The 19,664-nt window shown below is 46.3% G+C and overlaps 1 protein-coding gene across 2 annotated transcripts in view; it reads right to left on the bottom strand.

The window, feature by feature from the left end:
• LOC143009589 (latent-transforming growth factor beta-binding protein 2-like) overlaps positions 1-19,664 on the bottom strand; it is a 76,555-nt gene that overhangs the window by 46,215 nt on the left and 10,676 nt on the right. For both annotated transcript variants that reach the window (XM_076161625.1, XM_076161626.1), the window contains exons 3-5: positions 16,452-16,710; positions 1,821-2,035; positions 634-825 (exon numbers count right to left, since the gene is read on the bottom strand). In XM_076161625.1, the coding sequence (XP_076017740.1) occupies positions 634-825; positions 1,821-2,035; positions 16,452-16,710 (666 nt within the window). The remainder of the gene's footprint in view (positions 1-633; positions 826-1,820; positions 2,036-16,451; positions 16,711-19,664) is intronic.

Below are 19,664 nucleotides of genomic sequence, written 5' to 3'. Positions count from 1 at the left end.
TCTGTTGGTGCTGCTACTCTTTCTTTCTCCCTCTTTCTCTCTCTCGCGCGCTTTCATTCCTTCCCGCTCGCCCAGGGAGCACAATAAATGGTTAACGGCGAGACCCGGCTGCGAGGTGTAAACCGCAAAGAGATGGGGCTAAGTGTTGGGAGCGTGGGACCACCACGTGTGTGTGTGTGTAAAGGGAGATTAGCTCCCTTTTACAGAGCCCGTTTTTAATCTGCTCTACCCCCGTCTCTCCCTTTTTCCCCCTGTCTCGCTTTCTCTTTGACAGTGACATTTTTACCACAGCTCTCAGCTTTAATCTCCTCCACTCTACCTCCTCTCCCAGTTTGGTATTCAGTGCGGACGGCATGCCACCGGGAGCCCATTTTGTCAAGCTCACCCCATAAAAAGGAGAGGAGTGACTAGAATGGAGACAAAACCAGAGTTGGGACCAGAAAATGAGCAAGACAGACAGAGAGGGAGAGAGACAGAGAGAAACAGAGAGCGACAGAGAGACAGAGAGGGAGACAGAGAGAGACAGAGAGAAACAGAGAGCGACAGAGAGACAGAGAGACAGAGAGGGAGACAGAGAGAGAGAGGAAGAAGAAGGTTAAGCGTTAGGGTCTGTTAGTGTGAGTCGGCACTCACAGAGTCTGAAGCCCTGGTTCTTGGGCTGCTGCTGCTGTTGCTGCTGCTGCTGATGAGAGTTCTCACTGTAGACCGTGGTGATGTCGCCCTTCTCACAGCTGTTGTAGCAGCGCCCGCCACTGCACACCCGGCGGCACATCATGGGCGTGAAGACGATCTTAATGCGGTCCAGGCTGGAGGTGAGGTTGGCCCCTGGGAAACAAAGGCACACCTGGTTGAGCAGGAGCAGCAGCAGCGGCGGCGGCTGCGATAGGCTAGAGACGAGCTGCATCCTTCCTCCCTGCAGCCTGCTGTGACATACTCCCAGCCCGGGCCAAGGGAAGGTTTATAAGTGTGTGAGGGTGTGTGCTGACGACTGGCCAGTGGCACGTCGCAGCTGAGCGAGCGATGTGCCACAGGCCAGCAAATGAGGGGAGAGGATACTATTAGGTGTTGGGCTACCCTCCAAAGCTCTTTATCTTTAGGAGAAGGTGTTTTGGATGTGTGTATGTCTGACACAGACAAAGAGAGTGTGAGTGCAGGTTGTGTAACAGTGAGGAGCCGTTCCAGCAGCCGTTGCCCTGGTTCAGGAGTGAAAAACACAGAAAAGTGAAACGGCACACAGCTGTGTGAGCTGGACGGCAGATCAGACGAGGACGATAAAGTTAGGAAACACAAAGTCACATTTCATTACGTTGTGGGCAGAAGTGCCAGTGTGCCGGGGCTGTCAGACAGGCAGAGGTGCAGACACACACTGCCAAAGATACACACACTCACACACAGACGTATAAACACACTCTGCTCAGGCTCCTCTGCAGCAGCTGTGCGCTTGTGGTCCAGATCGCAAACATACTATACACACGCACACTCATACACACACACACTCAAACACACGCTGACATCAAACGTCTGTCAGTGGTACAATGCAAAACCGCAAACGGGGTTTGGGTGGACAGAGCGAGAGGGGAAATGTACCCTGGGACGCTGCCAGCTTCTTCTTTTCTTTCCTCCCTCTTCTTCTTCTGCAGTGGTTAATGTTCCATTCAGTGATGACACGCCAGAGTGTGTATGTATGTACGCACGCTCTCACTTGCGTTCAAATGGTTCATGTTTGCTTTGACGTGGCTGAGGAGTGCTGCGGTGTTAAGTGTGCGTGTCAAGTGAGAACTGAGGTCAGAGTCACGTGGCTCTGGTTGCTCTGGCGTTACCTGCTGGCTGGACAGCGTTGTTGAACTGGCCCTCGCCGCTGGGCCGGCGAGGGTTGGCGTTCCCGTTCCTCTGCCGGTGCCAGTTCCTGTGCTCGTTGCCGCTGGGCAGGGCGTTGGAGGTGATGGGCCCGGTGGATGACGGATAGCGCTTGACGGTGCGGGAGGTCCCGGTCTGCTGGGGGGAGGAGTCAGGGGGTCCTCGTCTCACTTGGGTCCTACCAATCAAATCATCAGGAGGCCGTTAAACACATGACCTCACACAAAATCTAATGTCCCGCACGCAGAGCAGGATTACAGTCAACAGCAGCCCGAGTATCAGCGTGAAATCAATTCAAGCTCAGTCAGTGTGTGTGACAGACAATCATGTTCCTGAGAGACAAACGTGCCGTCATCGCAATGCTAAAGTGATTTTAAAGATGGAATGTGATGATTTTAATATAATTTTGTTTTAATTTGATTAATAATTTAATATCATTCTTTAAGAACACGCGTGTCTAAACTAACATCTGCTTCAACTCAGACAGCCATGACCTGAACTAATATCATTCATCAAAAATAAAGTGCGGGACGACATAAGGCTCAAGAGTTCACCATCAGATCTGTGCATGTGTGTGTGTGTGTAGGTCTGAGTGTTTGCCTGTCAGTATGCGATTAAACACACCGGCTCTTTCCATCAGGACCACAAGACTTCACGTTGCCCTTTGTGTCTGCTTGACCGGATTATGAACGGCCTGTTCTGTCTCAGCGCAGCCTGCAGGGAGCAACATCCTGCGTGTTGCGCCGGGCAGGAGGAAGTATTAACACTTGGGTCGCAGAACAAAGCTTGACCATGGCCGCGGGGCGTGTGTTTTCTTACTGGTGAGCGTTTGATACGGGTCAATTACGGGGCCATGTGCTGTGCGACCTGGAAGCTGAGCTCATGTGAGCGTCCTGGGCGGAGGCACGTGGCTGTCAGACGCTCAGGCGAGACGGGAAGGCCCTACCTGAAACTTCAGAGAACGCTGGGATTCAGCCCTGGCGAAAAAACATCTGGATCTCACTGATCTGCACTGACAGACAGTCAGCAGAGCAAGACAAAGACAAACCGCGGCGGGTAGATCAGAGGAACGGCTCTACAAAACACACCTGGGGCCCTGCGAGGGAATTGAGGCTGTAATCAAAGCTCAAATGGGGACATAAACCATGCATTAGCGTTTATTACATGTGGTTTAAAGCCACACACCGCGTATTTACACACTGATTCAGCTCTTTTGACCCACACACACAATGATAATCGGGCAAATAAACATGTGTACGCTACAGAGAAATGCATACGTGTACACACACATATGTACACAAACACACACACAACACACACACAACACACACACCCTATCACAGCTGTGCTAGACGTAAGCACAAGCCCCTGCATGTCTCTTTATTCACAGAGAACAAACTACATTCCTGCTGCCAAGGGGAGCAGGACACTAAATGAGAAGGGGAAAAGAGAGACAAACATTGGATAATGGTCTCTCACGTCATCGCTTTCGACAGCGGCCTGCACCTATGGACGCCAGCTGCTGACCCAGATCCTGAACCTCCAGGGCGGGTCCTGTAGATAGGATGTGATACGGGGAAACAAGAGGTCCCCGTGTCAGTGTGCGTTCTGCTGAGGTGGTAAGGAGGGACAGAGACGACCTATGCGTCCTATCTGAGTCATGATTGTGTTTTTCCGATGCTTACAATGACACCTGGCCTACATACATCCTGCCTCTCTTCCTGGGATTAGCCAGATGTTACTCTGCGTGTGCAAATGGCAAAGCGACTTCCTCCCTCCCCAGCATGAGCTCACCGCTGCCCCTCGCTCCGCCGATCACAGGGCGGAGAGGGCAAGCCCGTCCCGCTCGCCGTGCGTTTGATGTCATCATTAAGAGCTTCAAGGCCCCAGAGGTTCAGAGGAGGAACGATTCCCCCTCTGACTCGTTCTGGGTGACTTGAAAGCAATTTCGGAGACCTCTGCCAAGATTACATGAAACATGGTTTTGGGGAGACAGATGGAAAAAATGTTTTGCGTATCAAATGATGACCATTCACTTTTAATTAAATCAGCGATGGTGCTGATAAAAGAAGGCTGCTGAGCGAAACATATGGACATAAGAGAGAAACAACACTCTATAAAATCACTGAAAAAAGAGTTTAGAATTCACTCAACTCCCTCTTCCTTTCATCCCTTTTCCATAACGATGTTGTCCTCTGCCAAATGAAATTGATTTGAGTGTCGCACTCAGCTGCTTGGCCTTCAACCAGCATTAAGCAACATTTCTGATATTTCAATTATAATCAAATGACAGAGTGACATCATCAAACCCTGCATCCGCTATCACGCAGCACTGAGCCTCCACAAATCATCTAGATTTATTGGTCATTAAATCAAGTTTTCTATATTAGAGTTAATTGTGGTTCGTACATAAGTAACTTCTACCATTGTGCAGTTGGAGAAATGGCACATGGATCCATCGTGGTCCATTAAAGGCTTGATGACCTCGTAAAAGGACGCCAACAATGCTACAACCAAAGCAAATAGCCATGTGAGGGACCTTTATCTTGATGTAAACGACCTGAAAATCAAGACAGTTTGTAAAATGGCTGGCATATTACTACACCATGTTGGAAACCATTCATTTACAGACAAACCAGCTCTCTGTTAAATGCATGCGGCTGTAATCACATTAGGAAGCCTTAACAACACTTCAATGCAGGCTTGATTGTGTTTAAGACACCACAGATTCTTCCACTTTAAGGACATGTGCTCCATAATTGTATTCATAGAGTAACAGAATTCCTCCTCAAGTGCTGATAAATCTGAATCCAAATATTTGATCAAAGCACGAGTTTATATGCGAAAGCAACAGATGCCTCTAACTAAGGCATAAAGCCACTGGCACGGTTCGCTTTGACTCATCATTCATTTCACATGTATGGAAAGCAATTAGAGTTAAATCTCATCACGTTTGAGGAAATTACAAATCAGAGCGAAAGCCAAGATTGTGCACAGATCATGAAACAATGCAGCATAACTTCCAGCCCATTGCAAAACTGCTGCTTGGCACTGAAGTGTGTGTATCTCTGAACTCGTCACAGCGTTGCAACATCGGAGTTTTAGTTCTAAAGGTTCGACAGGCACCACGAATGCCAGTTTCCTGCCGTGCCGCTGGACTTGAAATGAGAAGAGAAGTCTCAGAAGGGAAACAGGCTGGGGCAGAAACAGCAGACGGTCCAGGATGAAGAAGGGATCTCAAGGATTGTGCTGATGCATATAAACCATGTTGTTGTCAATTACACTGTCAAGCAAAGTGCTCGGTATACATTACAGCTGGAGCTGGGGTAGGATGTGGAGGAGACATTCGCTTACATGGCTCAGGTTTTGGTGCCAGGTATCATATATGGGAGACTTGGAAAACACAATTTCCCATCATCCCAGGGGCCAAGGTGTTGCTCTTGTAAGTTGCCCACAAGAAAACAGCAGCTAAGCTACTTGTAGGCCCCAAATTTCGCATATCTGACGATCCAGATCAACCGCCCACACATACTCTCTCACACACACACACACTGACCCAGTTCCTCTGGAATTGTTTACATCTGAAACCATCTCCACACTCCACTCTGCATGAGCGCAGAACATTGTTTATGTGAAGCTCTGCACAGTATCGTATGGGCAACAGCTGATTCATTCACCAGCAGTTCATTCTCTCTGAAGCTGATGCTCTCACTATGTTAGGAAATCTCCATATGATATAAATCATATTTGAAGAATCTAGTTTTCCAGGATTTAGGATGCCAAGTGGCTTGGAACGAGGCACCGGATTGTGATGTTGAATAGTTTTTCACCACCCACCTCCGCACTTGACGCTCTGCACAACGCTACCTTGGCAACGTCCATTTATCATTTTGATTTGTTTGAGAATACCAAAGTCTGAATCCTTACCTAATGGCTTGGCCCGCTGGCTTATAGCAGCTAATGCAGAAAATAGGCTGATATGAAGAGCTTGTCTGGAGGTTGGATGGAGCCTTTGGGCTTTGGCTCTGACTGTGTAAACAAGACAGGCTGACAGCAGGCAGAAGTGTCTGGCATGAGTGTCCCAGTCTAGGTCACACCACAGAACCCACAGCTTCCAGCCTGGTCGCCCTGCTCTGTCAGGGGTCTCTTTTTGTTGGACACTTTCGGTGCTGCACTGGAGACGACCTTCAGAGAGACAAGGGACAAACCTTTGGAAAAGTCCGTCCTCATATGACCAATCAGCAACAGAGTGTGTGTGCGTGCTGCTAGGGAAAATCCACTCATTACTCTGACTCTTCAAACAAAATGCTTAATGGTTCCATCTACCCCCCTTCCAACAGGGAACCTCAGCCAAAAACAAAAACCCATATTACGTAAGAGTTGCACATAATTAGGCCAATCTGAGGGCTACTGGGTAAACAGGAAACTAAATTATAGAGCGAGAGTGAATCAAAGTTTACGCACATTCATCTCACTGGGAGAAAGTGTGAAAGGCTGTTAGCTCATTTCCGCACATGAGCTCCAATATGCACGTGTCAAATATGGAAGAACATAAATCCATAAAGAGGACTGATAGGGACTGAATTGTGCAGAGAAGACAAACTTCAACAATGGAAACTTTGTGCTGCTCCACCACGGCAAACACTGCCGGCAACAAAGGAAGAGAAGATTTACGAGTGTATTTGGGACGTCCGTCTGCAGTCTGAGAGGAGCTCTGTGCGCTGTGCAGACGGGAGGAAGCACAAGAACTCTTTCTGTAGAGGCAACAAAGCAAACTGGCTCGACACCAAAGCTTCCTACCAAGTGGAAAAGTAAGCGTTATTATCAATTAACTATTAAATATAAGAATGTTAGGAGAGTAGAAGGCTGCAGCAGATGGCGATCCACATTTCACAGACTAAATCCAGCAGACGAGGAAGAGGGGGGGCGGGTGAGGGGCGGGGGGGTGTCAGACTGCTGAAACCAGGCCCAGGAGGTGTTATTCAAGAACATTAGCAAAGACATACACACTTGACTCATGTTTTGCTATTCAGAGCCTAATAGTGTTATGAATCTCCGGGACGTCCGAGACATTATGTGATCGCTCGGAATAGAGGAGGCGTTCCACATTAGAGTCCCAGATCCATATCGCAGGACGACTGTGATTTCTGGCTGCCAAGTATGACTTTGCCTTGAAATTGGATTAAGTAAAAAGGCAGCTTTGATAAATCCCATATTTGATAAGAAATTAATTACTCCATGGATATTTTTAAGCCATTTTTGCCCCGGAGAGAGTGAGGTTGTTTTTCTATGTGATGGAGCTCCAGAGGTCCCGCGGGGGAAACCATTTTATTGAGAATCTGGTCGGTCTGAACAGTCTTTGTATTTTAGGAGGGGAGGGAGTCTGTGCGGTTTGAGGGGGAATTAATCTCTTGGTACCCACCCAGTCAGTGCATTAAACCATCTGCACCACCAGTGGTCAAACACCACTGTGGTCACACATCTCATTCCTCAGGCTTTATGCAGAACGCCCTCACTCATTCATCACTCACCACCGAGGTCCCCGTGTGTTTCTTCCAATAAAAAGCCTGAGGTTTTGATCCAAAGCGTGCACCAATAAATATAATGTCCCTCACAACGCCACGGGCATGTTCATTATATTGTTGTTGTGTACTCCGCATAGCAACAAGGTCACGCCATGGCACGGTGGTAAAGTTTGTGCTCGAAAATAACTTGACACCAGCCTCTGTCACACTCAAGTCTGACCTTAAATTACAGCCTTTTGTAAATGTTTAATCTCTGGCAGTCAAGGCTTTCGCCCTCCAGAGTCTTGGCAATTCTCACAGCTTATTTTGCGAGTAAATTCTGCGCTCATATAGCCGGCATTTCAATTCTGCATTACATCATAAGCTACTGATGCTTTTGATGTTTTGTTTTTTTTACAGGACTTGCATTACATCTACTGCCCCCCACCACTGATTACATATAAGAACACAACATAATTCACATTAATTCTCCATGTAGTTGGACTGAATTTACCCACTGATTGTAATAAGAAAAGCCTCTAGAAAAAGTGAGAGTTGGCTGTCGATCAGCACAAAAGCAACAATGACATGGGTGGAATTATCAAAAAATATGGTGAGCCAGACTGAAAACTGGAACACTTAACAGCTTTAATGTCCTATTGAAAAATGAAGAAATAAAAATACTGAATACTGATCGAGGTGCAATTTAAAGTTGCAAATGTCAATAGTCGAAAGTTTTTCCTTTGTCCTATGAACTAAGAGCAGCAGGCCTGATACCTGACTGCAGGAACATGTGCTGCATCTGAACTCAACTCAAGACTAAAGACTGAATTCTTCTCATCTTCATGGCTGCAAAGGCCAAACATCAGTAAGTAATTAAGTCCAGGTCTATCGGTGATAGCATCTTTAGTTATTATGACTTGGATAATTGTGAGTCCTGGCTGAATTTTTCCCCTTGTGAAAATCTGGGTGTGTCAGGAGGTTTATCGCAGCGGCCCTGGAGCTGGATTAAATCATGTCCTCTCTGTCTGGCTGGCCTTCCAGGAATCCTGCTGGTAGCAGCCAGGGCTTGGGTGAAATGAATTACAGAGGGGTTAGATTGAATCAGTCTTTTTCTCCCTCAGGAATGAGGCTTATATTAGAGCAACAACTGGGCCCAGTCAACAAGAAGAGCAGCACAGGTTCTTGGGAAATGTTTTAAGCAAAGGCTGTTGATGCAGACAAATGAGGAGATGAATTTCAACGTAATTTTCAATGTATAAATTCCGCCACTGTCTGCATGGAAACACATTCCCTGTAAACTTGACCTGGTTGAGTCTCCGTGTTTCACGATCAAACAGACGACTGCTGCTGTCCACCTAAACACAAGCCAGACACTGAGAAAGACATAGTTTCATTTCTATCTCCTGGGGACCGACACTGGTGCCAACCTGTCCCATTCCACCTCAGCATTTATAAAGTGGCTAATGAAACTATAATAAATCAGAAAGCCTCCATTCTGGATGGAAGCAAAGGATTGTGGTTGCTGTGGTTCATGGGCCTGAATCAAAATGCCTGCAGACATGGCAGGATGAGAGGCCATATAATACTCTGCAGTTTATTGTAGCTGCTCTGATCATTCACTTACTGAAATGCCACAAGACAGGTCAGCAGGAAGAGACATTACAAAGTGCTGACTGAGGCTTTACCTACGCGGGCCAGCGTCAAATATCAGACGGCTTTGACGGGACGCCAAACTGGTTTTCCAATATGAGATGTAAACTTGGTTTGAAAAGCAATAAGAACCCCAAACAGACCTTCATCAAGAGAGAGAGGGGGGGAAACGCAGACAGGATGAAGGCCAACGGGGCGAAAAGAGAATTAGAAGGAAATTGCAGTGAGAGTTGAGGGCCTGTGTCTACTGTGTGACAAATAAAGCCCAGTTCAGTCAAAAGAGCACTTCATCCACTGAGCAACAATCCCTATGTGTCACAGCAGAAAGACATCTGACAGGCTTCACATCTGGACCTGTCAGGAAGTCCAAAAGTCCTTGTTTTCCACGCGAATCAACACACAAACAATCTGCCTCCTCTGCTTTTTGCTGACATCCACTTTTCGGGAATAGGAAATCCTGTCTCACACACGATTTGGGGTAATTTCCCCGAGTCATTCCTTACATGTGTTTTATGACAAAGCACAGTTTGCAGACCAGACAGACTCATAAAGGATTCACTCTGGTGAAAAATATAATTTGTGACCCTGTTGTCGATCAGTCATTACAAACCACAATAGCTTCAAGCCGAACTGTTACAAAACAGAGCGTGGTTTCTTCTGAACAGTACACTGAACCTCACGAGGTGTGTGTGTGTGTGTGTACGTGACGTAAACCACTGCAGTAGATTGGGTCAGTGAGGAGCCATTTGGCTTCTGACCCGCCAGGCACTTTTGGAGCTGCTCAGTCCATGTCTGCTCGGCTGCTTTGGCCCACAGGAACCCTACATCCTGACATCTGAGCGGATTAGCTGGTCCCATGCACAACCATACTGCTAATTCATGCTTTCAACACCATGGCCCATATCTGGGAGATAGCCTGATTGATGCTGCTTGCATCTGCCTCAGCTCTGGAGCAGGAGGCTGAAGGGCATTGTGCGAGAGGCCCCGTCCCTTCCTACAACCGCCGTACAGTATTTGTCTCCCCCCTCCCCACTCCCCGACAGCTGCATCTGCCGGCCTGATGAGTAGGATTTGGCTCAGAAAACTCAGTCTGCTGGCACTTTGGTAGACAGAGTGTGTTTCTGATGGGGCTTTAGAGAGTTGGGATGGAGACAGAGAAAGACATATCTGTCCCACGCTGAGTTCTCTATGGTCCTTTGTTTCTTCTGGCCCAGCAGGCAAGCCAAATACTCATGGGACTTGTTTGGCTCTGTGTTTGCAGAGAGGACCTATCTGACTCTTATGGTCTGGCCGATGTCAATACCGCTTTAAGCTCCCTCGCCTGTAGACTGTAGACATACACACACACGTGACTTTTCTTCGCCGTCTCCACGTGTCGCTCTGACCCCTCTTCCTTTTCACATCTCGTGAAGGGTTCACCTGAGGACAAGGCAGTCTCCACAGCTGAGTGTGTGCTCTGCCATGTTGACGTTAATCCCACTTTAGCAGAGGTACACAATGCCCACCCCCCCTTCTCCCACACACACACACACACACACACACACACACACACACACTCACAAAAACCATGGCAGAGGACGTGCAGCCATGTCGGGAAAGACAGAGACCATTCACACCACAAGTGAAAATGCTCACCAGGGAACAGGGCCGTGTCAAAGGTCAAGCCTGTAGCAAAAGCATGCAAGACAAACATGGCTGCCCTCCACAAACAGTACGCCAGTGAACCTGACCCCATTTAAGTTCATTCCCACTGAGCCCACACCAGGGAAACAAATCACATCCCGACATGTATTCCATACGCCACATTGAGTGCAGGGATAGAGCTCCACTGTATTCAGGGCAGAGCAGCACATTAAATCTGTTGGAATTACCCAGGGCTTTCCCCTTCCACTCCACTTCAGCTCTGCTCCCTGTCGGCAGGCCTCCTCTGTTTTGGCAGTGGCCAAACCGGGAGACAAGAGGACGATTCTGGACATTTCCTTTTTGATTAGTATAGCAGACTGCCAGGTGGTACAGTAGGAAAACTTTCCCAGGCCGAGTGTTTTCTTATATATTTCAGTCTTGAGAACACACATATCTGATCAAAGTTGAAAGCATCAAGAGTATTATGAGACATAAAGCTACTTTGGGATTTGAGCTGCTCTTCGAATTTATTATCCTCTCAACTGAGCAACGAGAAACTTGTCGAGTGAATTTCCACCCGTGACTTATGATAATATTTCATCTGAGCCCTGCGCTTCTGTAACGATTGATACCTCAGATTTTTTAAAGCGATGGTTACTAACAGGAACGCTGCTGCCGATAATAAAACATTTGGATAATCTGACAGGTGCTGAGGTCACCTACATGATCTTGACGTTGGCTCCCATCGGTGCTGTTGGTGTGGTTTGTCTGGGGTGGGAGTGAAAGCAAGCAGTGATCCATGATTAACACGGAGAACTCCCACTATGACCGCAGTTTCCTCTGAGAAACGGCTGTGTGGGTATGTGCAAAGCCTTGAGTCAACAAGCCGCATAACCACCAGGCCTATTAGTCACCGGGCAAACGTGGCTGATACAGCAAGGATAACAGTGACTGCAGTGAAAGGCGTATCTATCACACTCTTAAGGGGCTTTCTGCGTCATGTTACGGGTTGTAATCAGCCTAAAGCAAATCGCATTTTGGAAATTACACTGTAAAATTTGAAAAGTGGTTGAATTACGCCGCAGAGCGAAACAATGGCCAAGTGACCGCTGAAGTTAAAACTGAGACGTATTACATTTCTCCCCTCAGACGATCACAAACAGCGGTGCAGCGTTTCAGCATGTTTACTTGATTCAATTCATGACTTCACACTAAATAAGCATCATAGTGTGCTGGAACATATCACACTGTAGCATTATGGTTCGACTTCCTATCATATCTTATCATATCATATTGGAAGGTTCTAGATTGTTATGCTGTCTTGTCATGTAGTATTGTATCAGACTGTCTTAGATCATATCGCATCATATATTATGGTATGGTTCAGTCCAGTACAGAGGTATGCTATGTTACTTGTGGTGTGGTTTGGTTTCTATGGCTCCACATGGTATAGGTATACTTTGGTTTAGTATTGAATGGTGTGGTTTGATACAATAAGCTACCAAGTGGTACGGTATGATATGGTACTGTATCATACGGTCTGGTTCAGTTTGTTATGGTCTGGTATGGTCCCATATGATACTGTATGTTATGGTTTGGTTTGGTGCAGTATCATATCATGCGGTGTTGTGTGAACTCTTCAGTGCATCCTAATGCCAGTAGGGGACAGCACAGGCAAATCCCTATCGCACTCACACTTTTCAAGCTGTGTGGTCTTTGAAAACAAGGCACAGCTGTCCAACAACATGGGAAAAGTCCACTGCCAGCAAACCTGAAGGCAACAACACGGGAACATTTTGGTTTATTTTGAATACCGGGAAGTCGGAAGTCGTCCATTACTCTTGAACGACTTTCAAAAACAAGATAAAAAGCAGCAACAACACGAGCAACTTTCATCTGTGAACGCTCTGTATCAAAAATGGGACTGAAATATTTGAACCTTCGAATAACATCCAAGGTATTTCATATCAGCACATGCACCCTATCTTTGTCCTGTATGTATGCACAGCTTTGTAATCCAGGTAACTACTGCCCACTGGCATCAGTTTGATTATGTAACAGAGAGCCGAGCGATGACCTTTGAAGGATGACTTGCATGCCACACACACACATCCTGATCTGCCCTGCTCTGTTTCCTGCAGAGGCCTGATGTCAGAGCAGTGCCGTTGATACGAAGGGACCCATAGGAGGTCGCGAACGTGTCGTCTATGCTTTATCGCGGTTCCAGCTGAGCCTGCAGTGTTCAACCACTGGCCATGACCTTCATACTAGGAGCTGACAGACTAAATAGGATCTACAGGATCTGGTGTTGACAGCGACGAGCCTCTCGCCTGAATGGCCCTCACAGAGACGTTTGGGTTACAGAGGCAGTGTAGGAGTATTTGTTTTCCAGCTGTAAATAGGATGCACCCAATTGAATGTTTACAGTTATTATCCCCGGGAGGAGGCACTTCAGATGTCTGGGGCGCAGGTGACGGAGTCAAAAGGAAATGTGCAACAAGAAGGAACAAGATATGGAGTTAGGTTCCATGTCCCAGAGTCCTACTTTCGACCCTCATATGTTTTATCCATCCCAGAAAGACTTTTACTCGGGGGTGTCACTCATAAATACGCTGGATTCATTCAGCAGCATCGACCACACAAGAGGATTCGTCACAACAAGACCAGACATTGCAGGCAACACGTCCGTTATTACCATATTCAGTCCAATTTGACGGGCAGTAAGTGTACAGATTTAAGGAAAGCGACTGGACTCTGACCTTTGCCGAGGTTGTGATGCATTTGAAATCCTGGGAAAATTCGGCGATGAACTCCATGTGTGCACTGCAGTGTAAGTGGCAACAAAAGACTACTGAGAGACCAGCGGAAGCCTGAATATGATCTGGCCACAGATAAGCTGGTGGCGGTAAATGAGAGGCCGGCAGTAAATGAGCGACTGACAGGAGCTTTTCCTTTATTATTCCCCGAGGCAGACGACTCGCTCTGCTCGCTGAGGTGCTGGTCTGCCCCCCTGGTAATTTACAGGTCTGCTGATCCGCTGGATGCGCTACCGACTTGGCTCGTCAGCGGCATTCCTACACTGATAACCCACTCTCCTTGGTTGTAAAGAAGACGTGTTGATCAATATCCATGAAATGATTCATGGGAATGTTGCCTGCCAGTGACTGGAGAAGACACGGCAGCGGGAAGAAAGTAAAGAAGTCAATCAACGGAGCAAAGCGACCTCCTTGCAGGTAACCATGGTGGCCAATGTTGAAATCCGCTTTTTGGTAAACAGCACAGAAAAGTGAAATCCCCTTCCAACTACTGTAACTGAGCAACCGCCTGTAAAATCTGGTTGTTTAGCAAATCTTTCACTTGTCCAGTGCTTCACCAAACAGCTGTGTCCAGCCACAAACATCTTAGGTGTCAGTGTGCTGAAAACTGAGCTAGGCGTCGTCCTTACTGGAACACGTTAGAAAGTGTCTCCTCAATACTGTAAAGTGTTGACAAACCCATTACAAGCTACTGTTGACACTCTACCCCGTCTGCTGACTCTGTGCAGACATACAAGTCCTGACCCAGAACAGACTGGAGGGTGAGAATCAAGGTCAATGTACCACGTCTGGGCTGCAGATATGCTACATGGTTTGGTGGCCACGGTAACGCAACAGATTCAATGCATAATGGCGTCTGTAGGATCGTACAGGCGTACAGCAGGCACGAATGCCTGGAAACTGACAAGATTTCACTTTCCTGCATTTGTTTCACTGCGTCATTGGTCGTGGGTCCAATAGGTTGACAGTCTGATTGAGTCGTCTGCGTGATGTACGATCAAAGATGTGAATGTAATGAACATGGTGAAGTGAAAACAACTCTCTCTCTCTCTCTCTCTCTCTCTCCTCTCTCTCTCTCTCTCTCTCAATGTGACATATGAAACCAAACACATTTTCCACCTCCAGAGGCTGCGGGCGGACAGAGTGTGGAATATCTGCAGCAGGTCTTAGGAGCTGAGCGTTTATATGCATTATACAAGCACTGAAACAGCTTCTTGGAAGTACTAAAGGAGGGAAATTGTTCATCTTGAACTTTAAAGCACCTGCTTTTAGTCAGCTTCTGAAGAACCATAAAACCATCTCCATCATCCACACAGTCACACCGGGAGCATGCGTGAGTCAGGAATCCGGTCCGTCTGCTGCGGTGTTAAACCTGCAGTGCCCTCACTTTCTATTATTCACTGAGCTTTGACTCAAGGCACAAAAATGTCCTGTGAGTCAAGTACGGAGAAAACATATGCAACGCAACTGTGCAGGCTTAAGGTCTTGTATTGATTAGAAGATTTACTATGACTCCAGGATAATTGTTTTGGGAAGGAGGATGTATAAAAAAAACTCTTCTATGAATCATCAGACAGAACCTTTAGTAGAATTTCATGGAGCTGCCACAAACACGTGGATACCTCAACCAGCAGAACTCAACAGCACCAGCAGAACACGATGGTATAAGACGCTCACAGTGAACATGAAATACACCATCAATGTCAGTTGTAATAGAGAATGTTTTGGAGATTTGGTGTATAGAAATTCCCTAGATGACAAACTGGCTAAAAACTAAACGATGACCTCAGTACCCAAACAAATTATGGCACTTTGACTAACTGTGAGCAGATTAGGGAAGCGTTGGGCTTTTGTCCAAAGAGCAGAATAATTTGACAAGATAAGTCTGAACCCGTAAGCAATAACAATCCATCACAAGATTCCCGGAAACAATTACTCCCTTTCAACATCCCTGATCAGAAATATGGTTCGAGCCATGGTAAAGTGATTAATCAAACCGTTTGGCAAAAACTTTAGCAATACGCTCAGACAATCAAATCGAAGGAAAAAAGATAGTTTGGAACTAAAATAGACCGACGTTCCGGCCAAGAAGCTATTAGACCTGTCTGATTAGCAGTCTATGGAGAATTTGCCGACTGCGCTGAAAGAAGATCTCATCTAAGCAAGCAAGTCCAATGTGTCAGCAGCACACATTGGCCTCACTCTGTCCAATACATCAAACACTAAACTGGTAACGTTGAAAGAAAATCTTTAAAAAATCATATTACATATATATGAGGACATTTCTGACTCTATATCCCAGGCTCGGTCTCTCATGTCATAGTTAATGTTAAGTTAATGCCTCTGTTTGGCAAACGGTGGCGTGTTTCCCTCCATTTTACAGGTTTACGTTTGGCTTCTGAAGCGGCTGAGCAGTGAGTTGTGAGCTTGTAGCTGAAGTGAACGTTAGCTTGTTTTGTTTACTTCTTGTTTTGCTACATGTGCATTAAAGATTTAACATGTGAGTCCTGTCATCTGGTTTGATTCAAATAATGTCTAATAACAAAGCGCATTAATTTGTTTGGCTGTCTGGAATATGAGCTAACATAAATAAATTACAAACATTAAGACATGTTCTCCCAGAAATCATCTGACTTGAATTATATCAGAGTTATATTTACAAGAAGATTTGTAAACAGGAGATTTATAACTAGATGCTCATACGCACTTGAAAAGCAGCACTAGCAGGATGTAACACTGGAATCTGCGTCAAGGATTCATTAACAAATAAGCTGCAGTGCTCAAACGTATATGGAATAAGTGGCTGTGGTCGCTGTGTCATCACTGCACATCCCGTTCAATTTGCAGTCTATCACCAGTGGAGCTAAAACACAACTAGGGAATTTGTTAGTCTCTCTTTTTCCTGCTGAAAACACAAAAAAGAGCACAACTGATTGTTGCTGAAAGCTCTTTCTGGTTACAATAAAAGAAGGCAGTAAAACATAGATGTATCACTCACACAGCATGAGAAGGCTGTCTGGTGGAGGCAGGCTGCTGCGGGGTGTCGACTCTGTGGGTGTCTGAGGGTCTCCTCTGTGGCTGGTCTCTCTGGAATGGGTTGGTTCCGGGTTGCACGCGCCTCAGGGAGCCGCCATCCCGGATGTACACCTGCTCCGGTGCCAGCTCCTCACAGCGGGGCCCCTGGAAGCCCGAGCGGCACACGCAGGTATGCGGTCGGCTGCAGGAGCCGCGGTTCAGGCAGGGGGGCTTGCAGTCGGCTAAAGAGGGGAGGGGGGGTTGGGGCGGAGGGGAAGCACAAACGGAGATCAAGTTTTCAGCAGGTCATTTTAGAACATGTGCCCCCTTGTACAGCGGTAGCAGAAATGGTTTTCCCTGATCTCACTTCAAAATGATTCAATCAAGGGGCCATTAGTTTTACCTCTCAACCCTTGATTCAGCAGAGAGCCTGGAGGGGCTGTCATGTTCAATTTCTCTGGAGTCTTTAACTGCCCTGTTTAGTCTAAATGTATACGATGACTTACATTAAATCCTTATCCAATTTCTTGGTAAGGTAAAGGCCCTCTGGCCTCACGCTTCAATTTATTCCCTGCTGTCATTTCGTTGTGCAGCCATTTCCTCACAATACCTTTGGTCGCTGATCTAGTGCCTTCACAGTAACACAAGCAGCTTAAAGGGGCTCATAAAAGTAAGAGGTCATAAAAAAATGAGCGAATGGGAAAATCTGGATCCAGTAGTCCGACTGCAAATGGCTCACACTTCATCTAAAGGAAAGAGTCGCAGAGAGGTGTCCTTTATTTGAAAAACAAGCCAAACACGAAGGGGCTCGCTGTGCTTTAAAGATAAATGTGTGCATAATATTTGTCGTTAGTCTGCGAGTACACAGTGGCGAGGTCATTTCACGGTCATGGAAACACAATATGTGTCACCGGAGCCGCCCACCCCACATCTTCCCATCCAGCTACTTACAGAACAGAGAGACCTGTGGCACGCAATTTAAAACAAACAAGCTCTCCATCTTCTGACACAAATGTATGTAGTCGGCGGCACCTCTGGATTTATGACAAAGTCCTCAAACAGTAAATCAGGCCGCCGGTCTGTGGTGGCTAAAGCAAACAGCGGCACTCTGTCAACAGGGCGATGGAATGCTATTGACACAGATGCTGTGGACAGTGACAGATCACAGGCAGGAACACAGCCACAGCTCTGGCCAGTGAGGAGTGCGGGCAGCTCAAGGCCCCCACTGGGTGAAAACAGTGCTTTACCTGCAGCACACTTCCTGTTATTGCAATGCCGCTCAGACTCCCCACCACTTTGTGTTTGGTTTTGCCTTGAGTGAAATGAATCTGGACACCCAGGGGCATTACAGAAGGAACCGTACAAAGGAAAACATTTAGCGGGTGCAGCCTCGCATCTTTAATTCCATGTTTTAACAGCATGCATGTTCCCGTGAAGAAAGGCCAATCAAGGCTGTAGAGTTTTCTCAAGTCGTGATGTTTTATAATTGAAAGTGAGGTATGCATTACGCACAGTCAGTCTGTGGTAAAATGGCAAAAACTAACAAATTAGGGATTGAATAACAAACTATCATCAGACCTCTCTGCTAAATTGGAGTAAATTATATTTAGACCAAAGTAGTTCACTGAAGCATGTAGTTTTAAGTACAGTTTCGATTAATCATACACGTTTACAGAAATGTGGTTGTAGATTCATACGAGTTGGTATGTGATCAGAGTTTTCCATCCTGGGATAAAAGAGGAATCGCCTGGGTCCTTGTTTGGCAAAGAGTTAAATACATCATCTAAGTAAAGTACAGGCTGGCTGAGTGCCATCACCGTGCTCAGAGTCTGCAGAAGCTCAAGTTTGGGGATGAAGCAGAGGATCAAATACGTAGAGCCACAGAGTCCAGTGACACCACAGAGGGAGAACTCAGTAATGTGTGATACTGAAATCCTGCGAGAAAAAACACTGAAATTGAAACAGGTCAGAGAAATAACCTCATAAATGTAACTTCATGGTTGACTTCTGATGGAATACGTGTTCCATCATGCGACGTGTGAGGCAGAGCAATGACACCAGACGAGCCCGGAGTGGACATGTCAGTCACTCACATGAGGCCGTAACATGCAGTGTCGCTGCCTGTCTGTGTTTTCTCTGGACTCGGCCTCTAGGCTGTTGCACACATTGTCGCTGTAATTGCTGTCGTGCACATTTGTCTTGCACATCATTAAAACTAATTGCCTCGCATTCCATCCATTTCACCAAACATGTGCTTCAATTATTTCTTTGCGAGAATAATAATAAAATGAGAATTCATCAGAAATAAATAGGGAAAATGTCAAACATTCCTGGCATTAACACTTCGGCCTTAATTATGAATTAGGCAGACAAGCCAAGTTTTGGATGATTGTGTCCAGATTCAGTCAACTGAAATGAGACTATTAAACTGGTGTTGGCAGGTTGGAAACTCGCATTGTGATCAAATTCACTGATCCAGACAAATCAGTAATAAAACACATTGCAATTTCTCTACGCTGAGCAAAAAGTCTTAAACTGCATGAGGTTAGGTTAATGAAAGTACCAAGCCCACTCCAAGTTACATTCATTTAAGCGTCAAACAATCAATTTTCCACTAAAGTGAATCATTAAAACGAAGGTATTTGTATTGTTGAGTGTCCTGGTTGGATCTGCGGTCGGAATACTGAATCCCCAGCCTGTACTCAGGTCTTTATAGTTCCTCCAGAGGGCTATAGTTACCTGTTCTAAACTTAGATTTGCATTAGTATGTATTTGTATGGAAGGCTCTCCTCCTCAACCCCAATCTCCTGGACTCTCATTTCCAACTTAGTGCTTGTTTCCAGTCCATTACAATCCACCAGAGAATCCCCCTTCCCCTCTTTCCACCCTGAGGTAATCCAACCCATCAAATCTTTACAGGCCCTTCATTCAGCGAGCGGCAATTTGAAACCGATATTTGACATAACTCCAGCATGTACCAGAGATCTCCCAACTTCACAGACGTCAACGGCGCAACTCAAGGTAACTGGAAATTGAAGCCCTTTGGAAATAATACTGATAATGAGATCATAATCGTAATAATCTTGGGAAGGACTCTCTAAATGCCAAGCAGATTAAGCGCCATTATGAGATTGAGGGGTTGAGAGCTGTACTGGAGATTAGGAATGAGTAGAATACGATAAAAGGCTTGACTAAA

The sequence above is a fragment of the Genypterus blacodes genome, unplaced genomic scaffold, assembly GCF_046128005.1.
Source record: "Genypterus blacodes isolate CSIRO-AG114 ecotype Tasmania unplaced genomic scaffold, CSIRO-AGI_Gbla_v1 ptg000112l_1, whole genome shotgun sequence".
In the NCBI taxonomy this organism is placed as follows: domain Eukaryota; kingdom Metazoa; phylum Chordata; class Actinopteri; order Ophidiiformes; family Ophidiidae; genus Genypterus; species Genypterus blacodes.
This window is presented reverse-complemented; position numbering and strand designations above follow the sequence as displayed.